Raw genomic sequence first — 17978 nt, 5'->3', positions numbered from 1 at the left:
AATAAAATTGCTCAGTGGTGTTTAAGCACTCGTTTATCAGGCCTTTTGCAAAGTCCTTTGCTTGCACTATTTCATTTAATCTTAAGTCTGTGAGATAGGTACTTTGGATATCCCATTTTATAGATAAGAAAACTGAGGCTGAGGTTATTTGGCTAGTAGGTGGTAGAGCCAGAATTCTAAAGTCGGCTCCTCTGCCATTAGAATGTACTTGTACTGACATAGCTGCTGAACATACTGCTTCTAATCTTTATAGTTCTAGAGAACTTAAATTGAAAGCTCTACAGCACGTGTAGCATCATCTTTGTATAGACTGAATGATGCATTCAGTTAAAATTGAGAGAGATGAATACTGAGTACTCTGCCACTCAATACTTCTTTTGCCGCTAGTCTGACTCTTAAGTAGATATGAACATTGGAGACACTAGGTTTAATAGCTTGATAGACCATGCTCAGGGAATGCCATAGAATTCACTATAGGCTGGAGAAATTTAGCTTCTATCTTTAAAAGTAAAAAATATCCTGGATTTTCAGTAAATCTTCGTGTTATACTGAGTTCTGCTTCTTAGGGCATACTTGACAGTTAATTAAATTTTTGAAATAACTGTTGGGACTTAAAACTTCTTTGGTTATATAGTTTTTGATTATAATTTTTAATTCAAATTTACTTTATTAAAATATAGTACATTGTGGCAGTTCTCCAGTGAACATTTTAAAAATTTTCTATATATATATATATATATTTTTTTTTTTTCAACCTTCTCTTTTCTAAGAAAAGTTTTTGTTTTGTGTTGCTGTAATTATTATCAGGTTGAAATCAGGTCTCTTTTATTATTTTTTACATGTAGAAAATAATTTTTTATAGCAGGAAAGAGTGTAGTTCATAGATTTAACTCTGAAATTAGCTAATTAGATAATACTCTACTCTCGTATATATATTTTCACCCTAGCAATAACACTCAGTTTTAGGAAGGTGCCTCTAATGACAGTTCCTGTTAATATTGCGTACTTGTTCCACTAGAATGTGAGTTATATCAGGGTAAGGATTCCTGTTTGTTTTATTCACTAGTGTATTTTCAATGCCTTGAATAATGCTTATCATATAGTAAGGGCTAAATAGATGGTTGTGGCATGAATCAATGAACATATGTAATAACGTATATTGATTGTGAAATGTTATGATTATATTGATTATGAAATGTTATGATTATTTAGAGTTTCCTTTTTTTTTTCTTATGAATAATCACAGGCTATTTATAAATTAATGACTAAACTACCAAAGTAAATACTGAGGAACTTAAAGTTTACTTTGTTTCCATAGCAGCTGTGGACAAATTGAATGTAATTGATGATGAGGAGGAAGAAATTAAGAAATCAGAGCCTGAGCCTGTTTATATAGATGAGGTAGAGTCATTCTTTTGTTTAATGGTTAAACTGTCAAGACTTTTAAAATGTGTTATTCTTGAGAATGCTTGAAAATAAATTTTTATAAGCATTGAAATTAATACTCTTTGTAAAGTGTCCTGTTACTTTTTTAGGATAAGATGGATAGAGCCCTGCAGGTACTGCAGAGTATAGATCCAACAGATTCAAAACCAGACTCCCAGGACCTCTTGGACTTAGAAGGTACTAAGTGAATATTAGGGATTACCTTAATGTCATTTAATGTTTTAGCGATTTATAATGTCTTAAATTTTTTCTGCCTCAGGTTGCTTCCAGAGATTACAAATCTTTGGTGGGAAGTAGACTAGTGTAGTAAAATAGTAAACACGACTTGGAAGATGTTGTTACAACCTGCCTATCCTGTTCGTTGGGGAAGTCTTTAGTTTTCTGTAAGCCCACTCATGAAATTTGCAGTTCAAAAAAGGACAGAATTAGAAATAGCATCATAAAGTAACTGAGTCAAAATGTTAGAAATTCTTATTCCTCTTCTAATTCTCTTGTATCAGAATTTTAAAGGTCAAAATTATACATGATCTATGTTTACTTTGTAATGTAGGGGTATTTGATGCATGCTGATGTGTCTTTTTACTCTCTTAAGAAATTTTAGGCAATTAAAATAGATGTTTTTGTGCCTTTTTAAAAAATCCATTGGGAGAAAAATCTCTGGAATAAATGTATCAGTTCAGTTCAGTCGTTCAGTTGTGTCTGACTCTTTGCGACCCCATGAGCTGCAGCACGCCAGGCTTTCCTGTCAATAACCAGCTTCTGGAGCTTACTCAGACTCATGTCCATCGAGTCGGTAATGCCATCCAACTGTCTCATCCTCTGTTGTCCCCTTCCCCCATCTTCAATCTTTCCTAGCATCAGGGTCTTTCAAATGAGTCAGTTCTTCTCATCAGGTGGCCAAAGTATTAGAGTTTCAGCTTCAACATCAATCCTTCCAGTGAATATTCAGGACTGATCTCTTTTAGGATGGACTAGTTGGATCTCCTTGCAGTCCAAGGGACTCTCAAGAGTCTTCTCCAGCACCACAGTTCAAAAGCATCAGTTCTTCGGTGCTCAGCTTTCTTTATAGTCCAGCTCTCACATCCATACATGACTACTGGAAAAACCACAGCTTTGACTAGACGGACCTTTGTTGGCAAAGTAATGTCTCTGCTTTTTAATATGCTGTCTAGGTTGGTCATAGCTTTTCTTCCAAGGAGCAAGCATCTTTTAATTTCATGGTTGCAGTCACCATCTGCAGTGATTTTTGGAGTCCCCCAAAAGTAGTCTTTCATTGTTTCACCATCTATTTGCCATGAAGTGATTGGGCTGGATGCCATTATCTTAGTTTTCTGAATGTTGAGTTTTAAGCCAACTTTTTCACTTCTCCCCTTTCATTTTCATCAAGAGGCTTTTTAGTTCTTCTTTGCTTTCTGCCATGAGGGTGGTGTCATCTGCATATCTGAGGTTATTGATATTTCTCCCAGCAGTCTTATATAAATGTTATTAAATTTTTTATAGAAGAAAGTCTGGTTATGAATATAGAATATTGTGCTACTGTATCAATGTTTACATTTGGAGATATACAAACTGTCTTTTTTGAAATGGTTTAAATAAATGAAAATTTTTCATGTCTAATCTGTATATAATTATGTTATTTTATATACTGTGACAAGTTCATTTTATTGTAGCTAATAATAGTTTTCTAAGTATTTTTAAGGTTTTTGCGATAACTCCAAATTTCAGTCCTTAAAGTAGTACTTCCAAAAAACATGGTGGCATTTCTGTTCTGATTTTTACTTTGCCTTGGTCACATGATATTAATATTGGTGCTGAATAGTATTACTGTTTGGTCTGTTACAGTCCTTTTTCTAGCATAACTTAATTCTCTTTATATTTTACATGGTGTTACATATTGGTGCTCTGCTGTTAAAAATTGTTGAAACTGACTTAACCTGGTTTTTTAGTTTCAAGATTTTTAAATATTTTTGTGTTTACAGATATCTGCCAACAGATGGGTCCAATGATAGATGAAAAACTTGAAGAGATTGATAGGTGAGATTCTCATGCAGGAAATGACAAGTATAGTTTTCTTATGTTGACTTGTTTTGGCAGAACTTTAAGCTAAGAAGTTTTTGTGGAACTGTTCAATCTTTTGAAATTGTTTCTGTTTCTAAAAACCCTTACAGACTAATAGAATGGTACTTCTGATTTTGGTAATAGCTTTTTTTCATGGCAGTGTATTATATGTAAAATGATGGGCTCCTATCTTCATTTTTGTACTTGGACTGGAGTTGAGGGATAATGAAGAGTAAATTTGAATAGAGTACAAAATGAGAACAGGAATCATCGGCAAGCACTCTTTTATTATATAATGAAAAATAGTATTTGTAACACTTTCCAATGAAATTTCTTTTTTTACTCTAAATCCGATTTACACACCTTCTCTTCTCATATTTCTTCCTTGTATTTCTGTTGTCCTTTTAATTTCATTATCGCATCGAGTCTTACTCTTTCTTAGAGATAGCAGCGCTGAAGGTCAGACTGTCAGGGTTTTGAGCTTTTAACTTAGTTTTGCCCCTTCTCTTATTCCTCAGAGCTTTATATCTTAAGTCAGAGGGGGCAGCCATGGTGAATGGCAGACAAGGAAGAAGGCTTTAGTGTCCCACCAACCTCCCTTTCTAGTATCTGTTTACTCAACTTGGGTATAAAACAGCAGAGGAAGAACAGGAACTATTTTGCTTCTTATCTGCCTTTACCAGAGAAAAGTAGTAGCAAGGTTTTTTCTAGTCACTGAAGATTATAATCTTTGTTCCCTAGGACTTTTTAAAAAAAAATAAATTTGTTGTATTTTCTATAGAAATGAAAAATAAATCCCTGATTTAGTAAATAAAATGATGGTGTCAATTTCATCATATTTTTTGGTCTTATTTTGGAGAAAGCATGGACTATCTACTGATAATCTGCTATTTTGGTTTCAGTGCAGGTATGTTAATGGTTAGTGAATAATCAAATGGAAAAGATTAAAAAGAGGGCTTCCCTGGTCATTCAGTGCTAAAGAATCCACTTGTTAATGCACAAGACACAGTTCGATTCCAGGTCTGGGAAGATCCCATGTGCCATGGCACAGCAGAGCCCGTGTACCACAACTACTGAGCCTGTGTTCTCGAGCCAGGGAACTGCAACTGCTGAGCCCACATGCTGCAGCTACTGAGGCCTGAACCCTCTCGAACCTGTGCTCAGAAACAAGAGGAGCCTCCGTAATGAGAAGCCCACGCACCGCAGCTATCCCCCATTCACCACACCTAGAGAAAAGCCTGCCCACACCGTAGCGAAGACCCAGCGCAGCCAAATAAATACATAAATAAAATTATTTTTTAAAAAGATTAAAAAGAAAATAGTATTATCTTAGGTGTGACTAAGCCTGCAATTATTATAAACCTTTCTAAAGACTAAAAATAGTCCATATCTTTTAACTCAGCAATTTCAGGCCCATACTAAATACATAGGGATATATGCAGATTTAGCTCTTTGGGTGTTCTTCACAGTGTTATTTATAATAAGAAACTTGAAAGAAACTAAAATGTCTTTCAATGTGAGATTGGTTTTTAAAAAATTATATATCCATACATTCTATAGTAAAAAGCATTATCATTGATAAACATCTATTGACATGTAGTGAAAAAAGCCAAAGAGATGACAGTATAATTTTATTTTTGTCAGGAACGAATATTTTCAGAGGAAAACAAATAATCACTCTGTTTTTTTAATTGTTTTCCTCTGAAGATATTCTTTACTTACAATATGAGTTACTTTTTGAGTGAAAGCTCACCTGTTAACCTGTTCTCTCTTTAATTTCAGTCTCTGAATAGGCCAGCTGGCATTTTCTGTTTCATGCCTACTGACTGCAGATGCAGCTCCTGTTTTGGAAAATGCTTGCTATTCTTCAACAACTTTTTATTGACTGTTTACCCTTGTTGAGCATTCAGAGATGAATAAAATATTGTTTCCTCCCTTGAATGGATCACCATTAGTTTGTTTTTCCTAAGAAGAAAAATAACTTTACTCTCAGAATATTAAATTTTAGCTTTCATTTCTGTCATTGTACAGAATGGAATTTTATAGCATTTATCCTATTAGGAAATTATATTGGGTAAACATGTAAATTGACTTCAAAAAAAGGTGTAGATAGAGTTCTTGAAGAAAGATCCATAGCCTGAGCTTAGCTATCTTTCATGCTGTTCTAACGTTCTTTCCTACTGCCTTCTAAAAACCATTTTTTACCACCTCTGTCAAAGTGCCTTTTCTACCACCTTTTCACTCTTCCCTTGTGTACCCTTCTTGTTTCTTTCAGTCGCCTTAATTTACACTGTCCCACTGACCTGACTTGGTCTTCCTTTTTTGCTTGACCTTTCCATCCTTCCTGGGGTACCAGCTTAAGTCCCGGCTTCTCCATAAAGCCTTGTCAATCACATTAATCCCCTCCTCTAAACTCTTCGGTCCGCTACCTATTTCACTGAATTTTGCATTCGGTTATGTGCTATCTTATATCATTTGCTGTTTTTCAGGCCTTGTCTTCCTAACAGACTGCAGTCTTTCTGAAGGAGAGAATGATACTTTTGCCTAATTTCTCTGTCCCACGATAGTGTCGGGCACAGTTTAGTAAAAATTTGTTACTGCTTTGGGATTGTGTCTCAAATCCTTGAAGGTGATCTCAAGTGTGCGTTCAGCCTGCCCTTCAGTGTTCTTATGGTGTTTCATTAGTATAATACTGGCTTGTATGGAATCTGGTTCTTAGTGCCTATGGTTCTTTAGAGCCTATGGTTCTTAGTGACACATCTGTTAGCATGGATGCTCATTTCTGAAACTTCCTGTGCAATTTACAGCCAATATTTCTGAAAGTATAGAGTTTAGCCTTCTTGATACAGTCACATATGCAAGAGAGCAAACAGCACTTTTTGTTTCAGACATAACAGTCTATGATAGAGGAAAGGTGACAAGTCCTGGTAGGACTCAGTCCAGGTCATATATTGGGTAGCCCTGTGTCTGGCTGCTTGCTTTGCTCCTTGTCTCTTGAGTCTCTCTGTGTATATATTTTAAAAGCTACATTAATAAACAGATTTGTGGGTGCTTTGGGTCAGATTAAGTGGCCATTTAACTTTTATGAACTTGTCAGTTGTAAAGGGAATTCTTTATTACCCCAGAATGATAGCAAAACTGTACCAAGTTGAAAGGACTGGCTTTGGAATTCCCTGGGCGGATTTGAAGATGCAAACTTGAAAATATTCTTATTTGGACCTATATTCACTCACTTTCAAAAGAAACCAATGAACAAGCTATAGAGACTAGTTTATGTATACATTTTTTTCATTTGCATTTTCAAGGATAATTATTAATTTTTTTTAGTTGAGGCTTTCATGAGTATAAGCAAATAAAAATGTGTCATGTTGTTTGTGAATGTGCTTCTATTTCAGTCATATTGTATCTCACACCTGGCTCTGGGCCTTGCCTGAGTACTTTCTTCTTCTAAGAGTTTTAATTAAGACTTGGACTCTTCCTAAATTCAAAAATTACTCTTGTTTGTAATTGAATTTTTAACAGAAACCTGTAACATAAGAAAAAAAATTATCCTAGCACCAAAATTATGAATTGGTTGCATTTTATGAGTTGTGGAAAGAAATTCCCCTAGTATTATGAAGTTATATCAGCCTAGTCATTACATGAAGTAAATAATTCCTCCTCTTGTTTTCCGTTTGAATATTCTTTCATAGTAGAATCTTTTAAAATATGAATAGAAAATGTAAATTTTAAAAAATAATTTATGTTGCTAAGTGAAAAGTGAAGTTCAGTCGTGTCCGACTCTTTGCGACTCCATGGACTGTCGCTTACCAGGCTCCTCAGGCGACAGTCCATGGAGTTTTTCAGGCAAGAGTACTGGAGTGGGTTGCCATTTCCTTCTCCAGGGGACCTTCCCGACCTAGAGATCAAACCCAGGTCTCCCGCATTGCAGGCAGACGGTTTACCATCTGAGCCACAGGGAAGCCCTTCTTTTCATTAGTCTGGTATGTTGCTAAAAATATGCTTAAAAACTTTGAAAAGTATTAAAGAGCTTTTCTTCCTTATCAGGAAGCATTCAGAATTGTCTGAATTGAATGTAAAAGTCTTAGAAGCTCTGGAACTTTATAATAAGTTGATGAATGAAGCGCCAGTATATTCAGTCTATTCAAAGATCCACCATCCAGCACATTACCCAACTTCATCAGCTGGAGTTCCAATTCAGGTGAGCATATCTTTTGAGAACATTTTTCAAAATTTAAAAAAATTTTAAATTAAAAAAAAGCATGGTATTAAAATTTCTGTGGTCCATGAATAACATTATAAAATCCATCTTCATCAGAAAAATGTTGGATAAGCCGTTAAGTGTTCACCAAGACAATTAGACACTCATATTTCACAAATATATTTTAGTTCATTTATAACATAATGAAGAGACCATTAAATATATGAGGGGAGTTCTGGTCTTCATAAGCTTTTGTAAGTATAAACCCTTTGATTTAGGACAGAGCCTGGCATGTCAGGAGTCCTCCAGATGAGGTACTGATGCTGTTCCTCTTGTTCAGCAAGCAAAATCTAACATTTATTTTAAATTTCTGTTAAGATTTATTTAACTTCTATGATTATTAAAGAGGCTTAAAGAACTTATTTTATTCTCAGGTCATGCTTTATATTTTCTCCAATGTACAGCTTACACTGTTAAAGATCCACACACGATGAGGATATGATGCAGGTCTATACATACAGGTTCCACGAGCCTTTCATGAACATCTTTTCCAGGACTTTTGACACCTTTTCTGCGCTACCCAGCTGAAGTGAATATTTATATTTGTCAGTCTCCGCAAATTTCAGCCAGTTAGCAGTTGAATTCAGAATGAGCTTGGATGAACAAATTTCATGTTAATGTATGAAAACTGGTATGTAAAGGAATGTGTGAAGGAGACACCAAGGAGAAACAGGGTGTGGATGCGTGATCTAGGTGACTTGACACAACGTAATTGTTAAGTAAAAAAAGAATAGTTACTATGGTAACTGTCACATCAGACAAGATGCATTTATCAAATATGCTGTTCCCCGAACTTCTGAAAATGATGAGAGTCATTACATGTGAGGGTAGAAAGGACTTCTGGGTGCAGAAGACAGCTGGAGTTTATTCAGTATTGCTTCTGTTTATCTGCTGCTGCTGTGAACATGAAACAAGATAAAATGTCTGCGCCATTGTGTTACAGGACTAGATATTGCATTTACTTCTTTGTGTGTCTGAAAAGGGATCTTTGTCCTTCCTGTGTCAGATTTTTACGTTTAGTTGCATACTGTTTATAATCCGTGTTTTGCTAAGCACAACTTATTCCTTTAAAAAGTTAGCTTTCTGTCTAGTTTGATTCTTCATAGAATGTTATCTATACTATTCACGCATAATAACATTTGAAACATTTAAAGTTCCTATTCTAATTTGAAAAAGAAAAGTTCATACTAGAAAAAGTTAGAGTAACATACCATTAGCTACATCGGTGAAGGCCATTCAGGAATCCTAATGTGCAGAAGAGGTCCACTCCCACCATCTTAGCCTGTTGTCAGTGGGCTGTGTGTGTCTGCTAAGGAGGTAGTGTGATTTTTTTTTTTTCCTTTTTAAATTTTTGGCTGCACTGCACAGCTTAGTTCCCCAACCAAGGATCAGACCCATGTCTTCGGCAATGAAAATATGGAGTCCTAACCACTGGAAAGAAAGTGAAAGTTGCTCAGTCATGTCCAATTCTTTATAATCCTCAAGGCCAGAATACTGGATTGGGTAGCTTTTCCCTTCTCCAAGGGATCTTCCCAACCCAGGGATCGAACCCAGGTCCATTGCAGGTGGATTCTTTACCAGCTGAGCCACCAAGGAAGCCCAAGAATACTGGAGTGGGTAGCCTATCCCTTCTCCAGCAGATCTTCCTGACCCGGGAATTGGACTGGGGTCTTGGCAACCCACTCCAGTACTCTTGCCTGGAAAATCCCATGGACAGAGAATCCTGGTAGACTACAGTCCATGGGATCGCAACGAGTCGGACACGACTGAGCGACTTCAGTGTCACTTTCACTTTCCCCTGCATTGCAGGCAGATTCTTTACTAACTGGGCTCTCAGGGAAGCCCCTTAACCATTGGACTGCCAGGGAATTCCCATGATGATAGTTGTCAATATAGTAGTTGATTTGGAATTTCTAGAATTCTAAATTTTCATGTTATTGGTCTTTGCTTTAAAAATAGCTTAGAGTGATGATAGTTACTATATGATACTTGTTAAACATGCAATTATTTTGAATGTTGTATTTTGTAAGCCGGTTATAGATCCTGTCCTGAAAGAGATGTTACCCTGGAAATTAAGTAGGACACACATACATATAAATATCCAAAGAGATTTAGACCATGTTGCTAGTTCTTAAGGGCACATTCTTCTCTCCTTTTGTCCTGTGTGTCCTGCAGGAAGGATGAAGGAGGCATTGCCAGAGAGGGCCTGCACCCTGCCTTGATACCATTTATCCTTCAACTTACTCTTTTAAGTTTCATTCTTAAGAAGTTGAATAAGGCACCCTGAGATAGGGTGAAGAAGGTCATCTCTCTCATGGTGACTTGAAGTAATACTGTGCTGACTTCAAGGGAGTATATAGTCTTCTCTGGCTCGACAGCAAGACATGTTACCTAGTAATAGACAGCCTAGATGAGTTCCAGCCTGCTGCTTAAAAATACACCACCTCCCTTCCTTTCATCCCACTGCAAAATAAAAGAATGAGCAAGTAAATCATAAACTTCCATGGATTTGGCACTGTGATATGGAAGTGCTCCACGTTTTATACCAGGGTGGACAGATTAGTGAAATCAGATTGCTCTCCAAAGAGCTATAACATTTTATTTCATTTAAGTCTTAAAGTTTTAATGTATTGCTAGGCAGTTGTTTGGGAAATCAGTGAGTCAACCTTTTCTCCTTGGTTAACAGACATACCCAGTTCAGCCACATGGTGGAAACTATATGGGTCAAAGTATTCACCAAGTCACTGTTGCCCAGAGCTACAGCCTAGGACCGGATCAGATTGGTCCACTGAGATCTCTGCCTCCAACTGTGAATTCCTCAGTGACAGCACAGCCTGCTCAAACTCCATACTTAAGGTAAGTTTTTGGGAGCTATGTTAATTTTGTAATTATATACATTAAATTTTCACAGATGTTCAGAATGAGAGTAATTAGACCCTTTTTTTTATAATAATAGTGCCTTCTTTTGCTCCTGAGATGAAGTTATAGAAGTGCTCATTCAAGATCCTGAGAGATAGGAATGGTGCTATCTTAGCTTTGCTACCCATACTGAGATGGTGCCCAGACCTGGATTATAGTCTGGGTCCCTGGGAAAAAATACAGCTAACTTCCCTTATAGAAGCCAAGCCAATGATATACTTAGCACGGTGCTATAATTAGTAGTTTCAGTGAAGATGGAAGTGGCAACCCACTCCAGTATTCCTGCCTGGGAAATCCCATGGACAGAGGAGCCTGGCGGGCTACAATCCGTGGGGTTGCAAAGAGTCGACGTGACTGAGGGACTGAACCACCACAACGAAGTAGTCTCAGACATATTTTAGGAGTGTGTATTCCTAAAAAGCAAAAACCTTTGCTGCTTTGACTCTTAAAAGAAGTATGTTTCAGCTGTGGAGTTTGTTGTCTGATTTTTTTATACTTTTCACTTCTATTCTGAAAACCATGTTTGAATCTTGCCTTCTGTTAACTTTGCTTAAAACACAAAATGTCTATTTAGTACAGTCATGTGTAATGATCTCGAAAGTTTCTTCCCACTCTTAAATTCCATGAGTATAATTTTTAGATATCATCTGGTAATTAAATAAATCTGTTCATATTGGTATTTAACTCAGTTAAAATGTAAAAATTTTGTTATCCTGGGTGACATTAGGAATTACAGAGAGAAAAAAAAACTATAGAGGAGTATAGACATTAATCCTCCTGTATTGAAGCAGTATATTTGGTGCAGTTAAAAATTATAGCCACTGGGAAAGCCCCTTTTAAAAGTTACACTGTGTTGGGACTTCACTGTGGTCCAGTGGTTGAGAATCTGCCTTCCAACGCAGGTGACATGAGTTCGATCCCTGGTTGGGGAACTAAGATCCCACATGCTGCAGAGCAGCTTAGCCTGTGTGCCACAACTAAGGCTTGAAGCAACCCAAAAAGTAAATAAATAAAAAAGCTACACTATAGTAATTATAGGAACAGATAGATGTCCTGCAGTTTGGTGTGATTTTCAACTTAGTAGGGATGTAGGATTTTTTTGTTTTGTTTTTGCATAGTGTTAATATAGTCTGTTGAGGGTAGATTCAGATCCTGTGTGGATTACACATTCTCCCTGCTTGTATTATTTTTATGTAGGGATTCAGGTTAGGCTACCAGGGGCAGCTTGGAAAGGGCACTCCCAGAGGAAAGTGTAAAGAGTGGGTAAGGAAACATGGTCTCTGCTGTGCTGACTGAGAGAAAGGGGACAGGAGAAAACGGGCCGATATACTTGAGCTGGGGTTCTGTTCTCACCACAGCTGGTCAAGGACACCAGGGGCAGAAACAATCTGTATCTCCTCAGAAGATTTCCAAATGTTTTCCATGAGAGATTTTGGGGAAAACAAAATCAGATAGGCCTTATATTTTATTTCACTTGGACTACTTCCTTCTTCCCAAATATGAAAATTACATTAACAGTGTTGGATAGCTGGAGTGGTTAAATCATAATCAGAATAGTAGAGCTATATAAACTTAGAAATATGGAAAAGACATCTTTATTTTGTCACAGTGATTGATCTCTGACTGTAACCCAGACAATGCAAAGTAAATATGGTTTTCTTTTTAAAATTTTGTTTGCAGCACTGGACAAGACACTGTTTCCAATCCTGCTTACATGAACCAGAACTCTAACCTCCAGTCAGCTCCTGGTGCAGCTGCGTACACACAGCAGATGGGGATGTCTGTGGATATGTCGTCTTACCAGAACACTACTTCCAGCTTGCCGCAGTTGGCAGGCTTTCCGGTGGCAGTTCCAGCTCATTCAGTTGCACAGCAGCAAACAAATTACCATCAACAGCAGCCTCTCCTTTAAAATCAAACCAAGCGTTTTCTTGAAAGCCTTCATCAGTTTACTACTCAACCCTTGTGATTATAATCTGAAAATATTAAAAGAAGGAAAAAAATTTTTTCTCAACTGAAAAGACCCATAAATAAAGCACAAAAACCTGTCTTACTCTATTATGCTATAAAAAGTTCTTTTCAAGTTCCAGCTTGTTTGAAGTCAGAATTTTGATCAGAGGCAGCTTCAGGTTGCTTCCAGTTAGTTTTTTCTTACTTTCAAATCTCTCTACACAAATCTGGACAAACAAATCAGTAGCCTTATGACACTAACCAACAAGAGATAGGAGTGTAGGAGTGTATAAGGAAAGCACCATTTACCCCTAAATTGTCATGGTAATTGGGAAAGCACTGAAACCTTTAAGTACTTTTTGTCTGCCTTTTTTTTTTTTTTCAGTTTCCCACACACCATTGTTTAAAAATGCGAACATGTTTTTGTGCAAGCATTTAGCTTCCCTGCATATTTCCTTTGTTTCCTTAAATTGAAGTTCTGTTTGCAGTACTGTCAGTTTTGCTCTCAGTGATGTGTTGAGTAATAATTAGCATAGAATTGTCTACGGAAGGAAGAGCACTTTGGGAGGAACAGAAATGTTTTCTGTTATTATTAGTGAAGACCATGTAAATGCAGATGTGTGTTAAAGTGTTTAGCCAGTTCTCCAATCATGCCAACAGTGGGTTGAGGAATGCCCCATGAAACATTTCCATTCCCTGGGAAAAAAAAAAACACATTTTTTCCTACAAGGGTCCTTAGCATTTAGAATTGCCACTTAACCTTTTCAAATAGTTTTGGCCATCATCTAATGAAGATATAAGGTCCATTTGGTTTTGTTTTTTTTTTCGGTTGGTTGATTGGTTTTGTTTTTCTCCAGCATGGTGGGTGTACAGAGACACTGCATTTCCTTTTTACAGACTATGTGAATTTGAGCTACGAGACATTCCTAATAACTTGATGAAGTATATACCAGGCATGAAGGATGTGTGTTTTTACTGATGTGTTGTTTTTTTTAAAAATGATTTGAGTACCAGTGGTATGCCAGACTGTTGACAATTTTGGCCATTGCTTTCAGAAGTAATCTTGAGCTTGTGGAATAATAACAGGCAGTGGATTTATAGGGAAGCCATCAAGACAATTTTCCTGAAGCCTATGTTCTAGGTGAGTTTGAAGCGCTAATATATTCCGCGTACTTTGAGAGTTAGGTAGTAAACCAGTAGGGATTGTTTTCTTTCCTAAGAATTTGTACCACTACTGCATCATTTACCAACTTTTTAGATAGCACAAAATGTGAATACATATGCTTACAGATTCATGGTATCTCGACTGGGAGAAACAATGGATGTAAAAAGTTGAGTTTTTAAAAATTTAACTCACAGTAATTCCCTCTCTCTCCAGTGGTTATAACCTGGCGCTGTTACCACTGGGGTCCATATTCAGACTAAGATCCTGCATGCTGCAAAGATAAATAAACTCCTTGGAAGCAAGATTTCTATATTGTTTTTTAAAGAAAGCTCTTAATCTTTCTACTAAGAATCCATTTGAAAATAGTGCTCTGGAAATATTTGTCCTTTCTGTATTTATAGAAATTCCATTATAAATATGTTCCTTTTTCAAAGAAACTATATTCTGGGAAAAAAACAGTCTTCTCTATGCTACTTGGTTACATTTAAAGGGAAAAACAAGCAGAATTTGAAAAACCCGATTTCTGTCATTGTCTTATTTCAGATATCAGTAACTGGAAAGAAACTTTTAACCTTTCATGTTTGTTTTCTGTTTTTTATCCAGTATTTTCCTTCCATGTGAGTTCAGTTATATACTTGTAAGAAATTCTAAAATAGCACCTTACTTTTTTGGAAATGAATCTTCTATAAAGAAAACAAACATTTACAAAACCTCTTGATAATAATTAACGTTTGCATAATATATGAAAAATCTTACATTTTCCCCCCAAACAATATTTAATAAAGTTATTTTAATGTTTGTGTAAATAATTTATGTATAATTGTGATCTGAGTTGTAAAAGCTTGATTCTGTGTAAGTCTTTGAATTACAATAAATACTGCACACCCACTAATTTGGGTTCTGCCATTTTTAAGTTCAACTAATGTAGTTTTGGAATGATATAACATGAAACGTGTATATAGTGTATATTGGCATTTATCTGTGAAATTTTATATATCCGGAAGTTTCTTCTCCCTTTTAAATTAAAGATAATTTTATTTTTGCCATACTATAGCGAATTTTGTGTTACAGGTTGTTGATATATAAAAATGTTATTAAATCTGTGTACTGAGATATTTTTGGTGTTAATAAGAAAAACAGGGTTATTTTTCTTTCTTTTTCATGATCTTATGGATGTGTTTAAGACCTGTTTATAATTAAATGTTTTCTGCCAAAGCAATTGTCTAACATCAGATTTCTATATTAGGTTCATACTTACTATTTTATATAAAAAATAAAAATAACTTCTACTTTTTCATATGGAAATCTTGGTACATTAGAAAGAATTCCTGACAATTTGTAATACAATTTTCACTAATGTAGGAAAACGTTACCCTAGATCTTAAACTATATGAAGTGAGGTATGTTCTTACACTTTGAAAAATATATGGTATACCAACATTGTCTTGTAATTTGGTAACTTGTTTATAAAATTACCTGAACATTAAATAATTATAATACTTATCAATTAAGAATTGATACCTGACTACATAACAGATATCACGGTATATTTTGAAGACAGTTAAAAAGTTTCACTGTCCAAATTTTTTAGAAATTGATTTTAGATGTTAAAGATTATGGTTTAGGAATTTTAAGAGAAGGTTCTTTTTAGTAAAAATTGTGCCAAGGCCCCTGACTTCTGGGAGAGGATTTATTGTCATTTTGATGAGAAAGCTGAAGTTATTTTTGTAAGTAATAAATTATAAATACTATAGCACCAATCTGTCATGCTTTGTTTCTGTCAAAAGACATTTTTCTTATATACTTACATCAGTTTTAGTAAGTAGAGGACTCAGTTCTAGGGATTTGATTTAGTTTCTTTTGAAGATTAAAGATTTATTTTTTTAAATAAAGTTCTCCACAGAACATTGGTTCTAATCTTACCAAGCCAAGTTTAAATTTGCATTTTGAGAAAACCTTACTGTGTCAAAAAGAGAAATTAGGTTGCTTACATAGAGTAGTGGGATGAATGAAAGTAAAGTGAAGTCACTCAGTCGTGTCCGACTCTTTGTGACCTCGTGGACTGTAGCTCACCAGGCTCCTCTGTCCATGGGATTTTCCTGGCAAGAATACTGGACTGGGTTGCCATTTCTTTCTCTAGGGATCTTCCCAACCTAGGGATCGGACCCAGGTCTCCCACATTGTAGGCAGACGCTTTACTGTCTAAGCCACCAGGGAAGTTCCCATGTAGCTCAGTCGGTAAAGTATCTGCCTGCAATGCGGGAGACCTGGGTTCAGTTTCTGGGTCAGGAAGTTCCCCTTGGAATAGTGTCCTCCCAAAATTCATACTCCCCTAGAATGTCAGAATGTGAACTTACCTGGAAAAAGAATCTGCAGATGTAATTAGTTAAGGATCTCAAGGTGAGATCATTCTGGATTTAGAGTGGGCAATAAATCCCGTGACAGTGCCCTTATGAGAAGAGAAGACACAGAGACACAGCCAGCAAGTGAAGATGGAGGCAGAGAGGGGAATTAATCTGCCACAAGACAAGGACTGCCTCGGGCCACCAGAACAGGAAGAAGCAAGGACAGATTCTTCCCTGAGACTTCAGAAGGAACATGGCCCTACCGACACCTTGATTTCATATTTCTAGCCTCTAAAACTAATAAGAAATCAATGCTTTAAGCCACTCTGTTTGAGGTACTTTGTTATGGCAGCACTAGGAAACTAATAAACTTGGATAAAAGTCTATGGTGAAATCTGAATAGTGGGCATTCCAGACTTCTACAAGACTGGTTAAAACTGTCAAAAGAGTTCTGAGACAAGTAAGTCCAGCTGCTAGACTTCTATTATCTTTTTCAAACTATAATGAAATTGTATGGATAAATGAAGCTAAGACCCCTGATAATCCCATTTTTAGTGATTAAAAAAATCTGCATTTCAATAATTGATTTCTTTCTGCCAGAGCTTATGCAATTACTATTCGCTTTTCTAGTGGGTATTGAACAAAAGGAGAAATGTTCAAGGCAAGCAGAGGGACAGAAGAAACCAGAAAACTATTCTCCAGAAAGGCTGCTGCTGCTGCTGCTGCTAAGTCACTTCAGTTGTGTCCGCCTCTGTGTGACCCCATAGACGGAAGCCCACCAGGCTCCCCTGTCCCTGGGATTCTCCAGGCAAGAACACTGGAGTGGGTTGCCATTTCCTTCTCCAATGTGTGAAAGTGAAAAGTGAAAGTGAGGTCACTCAGTCGTGTCTGACCCTTAGCGACCCCATGGACTGCAGCCTACCAGGCTCTTCCATCCATGGGATTTTCTAGGCAAGAGTACTGGAGTGGCTTGCCATTGCCTTCTCTGCCAGAAAGGCTACTGAATGGAATTATATTCTTATTTTATACCATAAAATGAAGATTTTCCGATACTTTTACAGCAGGTCAACGACCTCTACTAACTATATGTAGTCTAGGGAGCCTGCTATCTTTAAAAAAAATTGAGGTGAAGTCATGTAACATAAAATTAGCCATTTTGAAATGAACAGTGGCATTTTAGTACCATTTACCACCTTCCCAAGTTAGTCTTTTTGTGTCTTTTTTTCCACTTAGCATAAAGTTGTTGAGGTACATCTCCACATATAACATAGTAAATGAGGTTCATATACCGCAGGTTTATCCATTCATCTGTTGATGGGTACTTCGGCTATTTCCACCTTTTTGCTATCGTGAATAGTGCTGCTATGAATGCGTGTGTACATGTTATTTGAATACCAATTTCCAATTCTTTTGTATCTATATATTAGGGTATAACTACTGGGTCATATGGTAATTTTATATTTAATATTCTGAGGAACTGTCAAACGTTCATGCTGCCACCAACAATGCTTGAAGGTTCTGATTACATTCTCACCAATGCTTATTTTCTGTTTTTAAAAATTACAGTCATTCTGATGGATGTGAAGTGGTGCCTCATTGTGGTTTCTATTTGTGTTTCCCTAATGGGTATTGAGCATCTTTTCATGTGCTTGGCCACTGTGTATCTTTTTTGGAAAAATATCTGTGAGCCTTCTACTCATGTTTTAAATTGGATTGTTTGTCATTGAGTTGTAAGAGTTCTTGATATATTATGGATACTAGACACATGACTTGGATCTAGTTTCTTCCATTCCGTAGGTTATCTTTTTATTTTCTTGATGATGTTCTTTGATGC

The 17978-nt window shown here is 36.4% G+C and overlaps 1 protein-coding gene across 2 annotated transcripts in view; it reads left to right on the top strand.

Annotated features, from left to right (window-relative positions):
* The window catches only part of STAM2 (signal transducing adaptor molecule 2), a 49108-nt gene extending 33806 nt beyond the window's left edge, over window positions 1-15302 (top strand). Inside the window, exons 9-14 of one of the 2 annotated variants that reach the window (XM_055397519.2) lie at window positions 1322-1401; window positions 1536-1623; window positions 3426-3480; window positions 7552-7705; window positions 10452-10621; window positions 12365-15302. In XM_055397519.2, coding sequence (XP_055253494.1) covers window positions 1322-1401; window positions 1536-1623; window positions 3426-3480; window positions 7552-7705; window positions 10452-10621; window positions 12365-12596 — 779 coding nt within the window. In that variant the 3' untranslated portion in view covers window positions 12597-15302. Of the gene's footprint in view, window positions 1-1318; window positions 1402-1535; window positions 1624-3425; window positions 3481-7551; window positions 7706-10451; window positions 10622-12364 lie in introns of both variants that reach the window. The other variant, XM_055397518.2, reaches the window with a different exon arrangement.
* Window positions 15303-17978: the final 2676 nt, after the last annotated feature.

The sequence above is a fragment of the Moschus berezovskii genome, chromosome 2 (assembly GCF_049115385.1).
Source record: "Moschus berezovskii isolate FMDL1 chromosome 2, NW_MosBer_1.0, whole genome shotgun sequence".
Lineage (NCBI taxonomy): Eukaryota > Metazoa > Chordata > Mammalia > Artiodactyla > Moschidae > Moschus > Moschus berezovskii.
The sequence above is the reverse complement of the archived record's forward strand: the minus strand, read 5'-3'. Positions and strand labels throughout refer to the sequence as shown.